At 66.8% G+C, this 3,526-nt stretch overlaps 1 protein-coding gene across 1 annotated transcript; it reads left to right on the top strand.

Moving 5' to 3' along the window:
* Window positions 1-399: 399 nt before the first annotated feature.
* Window positions 400-2,625, top strand: MNEG_15220 (DNA-directed RNA polymerase III subunit C1; the record flags this gene model as incomplete). The annotated part of the gene is made up of 6 exons (XM_014036309.1): window positions 400-591; window positions 881-1,048; window positions 1,368-1,427; window positions 1,718-1,885; window positions 2,296-2,499; window positions 2,560-2,625. The coding sequence occupies 6 exons, from the start codon at window positions 400-402 to the stop codon at window positions 2,623-2,625; spliced, it is 858 nt and encodes a 285-aa protein (XP_013891763.1).
* Between the last annotated feature and the right edge of the window lie 901 nt (window positions 2,626-3,526).

Consider the following 3,526-nt stretch of genomic DNA (forward strand, 5'->3'; position numbering starts at 1 on the left):
CCCCCCCCCCCCAGCAAATCATCGAGGTCAACTCTGAGCTTCGGCAGGGCCTGGCGCGCGGCCTGCCCATCAGCAGCCTCGCAGAGCACTGGGACTTCCTGCAGGTGGGGGGGGTCGGGTTCCGTGCAGAGCTGTTTGACCGCTGTTTGACCGCTGCTTGACTGTGCCTGCTGGCCCCACGCCCACACTCCACCCTTCAGCCTTGTTAGGCTGCCCACCGTTGACGACTCAACTATCAGGGGCCAGCGCACACCAGCGCCTTTGCTCGCTTCCAACGCTCCGTGATCCGCTCACGCCTGTCTCGTGGACAACACGCCTGCTCGTCAACACCCGAAACACCCAGCCCTCGATGCCTCCAAACCTCGAAAACCCTACCCAAAACCCCAGATCTCCAGCGCCATGCTGATCAACAGCGAGCTGCCCGGCGTCAACACGCGCGAGCAGGGCGGCGCCCCCGCGCGCCCGCTGCGTGGCTTCGTGCAGCGCCTCAAGGGCAAGCAGGGGCGGTTCCGCGGCAACCTCAGCGGCAAGCGCGTGGACTTCAGCGCGCGCACGGTCATCAGCCCAGACCCAAACCTGCTTATACACCAGGTCAGCTCTGATGCAGCGGTTTCGTCTCGGCGGTTTGGCAGTCATGATCAACCGGGGAGCTGCACAGTCAAAACCCTTGCAGCTCTGGGTTGTGCGGCCGCATGTGCCGGCGCCGCTCTCACGCCCCCCCCCCTGCCGCGGGCCTGACCCGTCAGAGACAAGGCCGTGCTGAGCGGCGGGACGCACTTCGAAAAAACCCCTGCAAACCCCGACGCCTGCCAACGCCTGCCCGCTCCACCTCCTTGCCACCAATCACCAATCACCCCCCCCACCTCCAAACAAACACAAGGTGGCTGTCCCCCTGCACATGGCGACGACGCTGACGTACCCGGAGCGCGCGACGCTCTTCAACATGCGGCGGCTGCGGGAGGCTGTGCTGGCCGGCCACGCCAGCTGGCCGGGCGCAAACTTCGTCGAGAAGCTGGACGGAAGCCGCATATTCCTGTCGAACGACAAGGTGAGGAGGAAGGGAGAGCCGGTCGCCGCTCTGGCTGTTCGCCCGTGTGCCTGCTGCCTGCTCCGATTTGCTGGTGGCGCGGCCTCATTTGGGGGTAGGGGCGGCGCGTGTGGAGGGCGCTTCATAAGCGGCGTCCTTGTCTTGCCTCGCGCTGGGTTGTGTGGATCCCATCACCATCAGAGCCGCATGGCAGGCGTTGCTGCTCTCGTCCCCCCCCAAATATTAACATACGCGCACCCGCGCGCACACGTGCAATCACAATTTCACACACGCGCACATGCACACGCGCACACACGCGCCTGCTGGCCGCCTGTCCTAGATCCGCCGCAAGCACGCGTCAGAGCTGGCGGTGGGGGACATAGTGGAGCGCCACCTCAGGGTGAGATCTCAGGATCTGAGGCTGCGTTGGAGCGGAAGTTGGCCAGTCACCAGCTGGGGCCGGCTTCCGGCGCGCCGGTGGCCCCGGGGCGGCTGTCTAGCCGCATAGTTTGAGGGCTGAGCTGGCTGGTTTATCGGCGGCTCGCAGCACGAGCACGCCAGCATCTGGGCGGCAAGCACGCGCACACCCCGTCGACACGTTCCCACGCTGGGGTGGAGCAACCCCCTCCATTTCCCTCTGTCTGCGGTCGCCGAGATGTCTCTGCCTTGCAACCCCCGCTGCCCCCACAGAACGGCGACGTGGTGCTTTTCAACAGGCAGCCCAGCCTGCACCGCGTGTCCATCATGGCGTTCAGGGCGGTGGTGCGGCCGGGCCGCACGCTGCGGTTCAACGAGTGCGTGTGCAGCCCCTTCAACGCCGACTTTGACGGGGACGAGATGAACCTGCACCTGCCGCAGGTTGGGGGGCGCGCGCGCGTGTGTATGTATGTGTGTGTGTTGTGAGCGGGAGGTGTGATTGAATCGTGTTATAGAGTGTGTGTTTGTTGATAGGGCACTAATTGCCAGACAGCTGCACAGGGGTGCGCAGCTTACGGATCGGTCGTGGGCGTAGGGGAGGTGGGGGCGGCGTGCCAGATGGCGTCAGTTCTACCGTGGCACAAGCGATGCCAGACGTGTGACGGACTGATCACACAAGATTGAGCTCGCAGGACGAGCCGCCGCGGCGACCCTCCCAGCGCCGCGATTCCCCCAGCGCCCGCCCCCCCCGCCCCCCCACGCACACCCGCTCTCGCTCACACACCTCAACAAACGCATCATTCCTGACACCCTTCCCCTCCCCACCCACAACGCCACCCCTGGCCGTGCAGACGGAGGAGGCGCGCGCGGAGGCGCTGATCCTGATGGCGTCGACGCGCAACCTGTGCACCCCCAAAAACGGGGAGACGCTCATCGCCGCCACCCAGGCGCGCCGCGCGCCCGCGCCGCCGCTGCTTCCTCAAATTCTCTCTTTCTCATCCTGCTCTCGCGCGCCGCCCATCGCAGGGTCTCCTCGGGAGCTGCAGCCCTGTTGCGTTGCCCCTGGCTTGCCCCCAACCGCGTGCCGGCCCCCATCCTGCCGCCCCTGCCCGCAGGACTTCCTGACGGCGGCCTTCTACATCACGGGGAAGGACCGCTTCTTCACGCGGTCGCAGGTCTGATAGGATGCACACCGTGGGCCATTCCGCCCCACCCCCAGCAGCATTCAGCACCAAGCAGGGGCGGGCGCCCGCGAGCCTCCCTCGGCCCCGCAACACTGCCTCCCCACTGAAGTGCCAACCCTCTTCCGTTCCGCTCACGTGCACCCTGCACCCCCCTCCGCTCACCCCTCACCCGTCACCCGTCCCCAGATCTGCCAGCTGGCGTCGTACGCGGGCAACGCCACCGACGACGTCGACCTGCCGCCGCCCGCCATATTCAAGCCGCGGGTCAGCACCCGCCGCCTCCTCTACCGAACGCCCCCGCGACCCTCGGGCCCCTGTGCCTTGCACCTCTCAACTGGCGGCCGCCCGCATCACGTTTCTTCCTTAACTCAAGCCCAGGGCGCCACTCCTAGCTCTGCAGCGTTCCCTCGCCTCCCCAGACTTCACCTTTCACTTCCTCGACGTGCATTGCTCTGGCACCTATTCCCTCCTCCCTGCCCTTCTCCCCCGCCTTCCTCCCCTGCCCTCACGCAGCTCCCTCCCGCCGCCAACATCCGCACCTCTTGGCCCGCTCCTCCCTCCCCGGCCCCCCCAAACATCCGTCTTCGTCCACCTCCAACCTCGAACCCGTGCCGCAGGAGCTGTGGACCGGCAAGCAGCTGTTTGGCCTGCTGCTGCGGCCCAACGCGGCGGCCAGGGTGTGGGTCAACCTCGAGCTGCCAGAGAGGGAGTACTCCAAGTCCGGCCTGCACATGTGCCCCAAGGACGGGTGCGCGTTTATGTTGGGAGCGAGGGGGGCCTGCACCGCACCTCCTGGGCTGCGTGGGGCCTTCAGGGCCTGCGTTCAGGGCTGCTCGCGGCTTGGTCGACCCCCCCCCCTGGGCGGCGCAAGCAGCCGCCTCTCACTCTGAGGGCAGTG

The sequence above is a fragment of the Monoraphidium neglectum genome (assembly GCF_000611645.1).
Source record: "Monoraphidium neglectum strain SAG 48.87 unplaced genomic scaffold scaffold05139, whole genome shotgun sequence".
NCBI lineage: Eukaryota > Viridiplantae > Chlorophyta > Chlorophyceae > Sphaeropleales > Selenastraceae > Monoraphidium > Monoraphidium neglectum.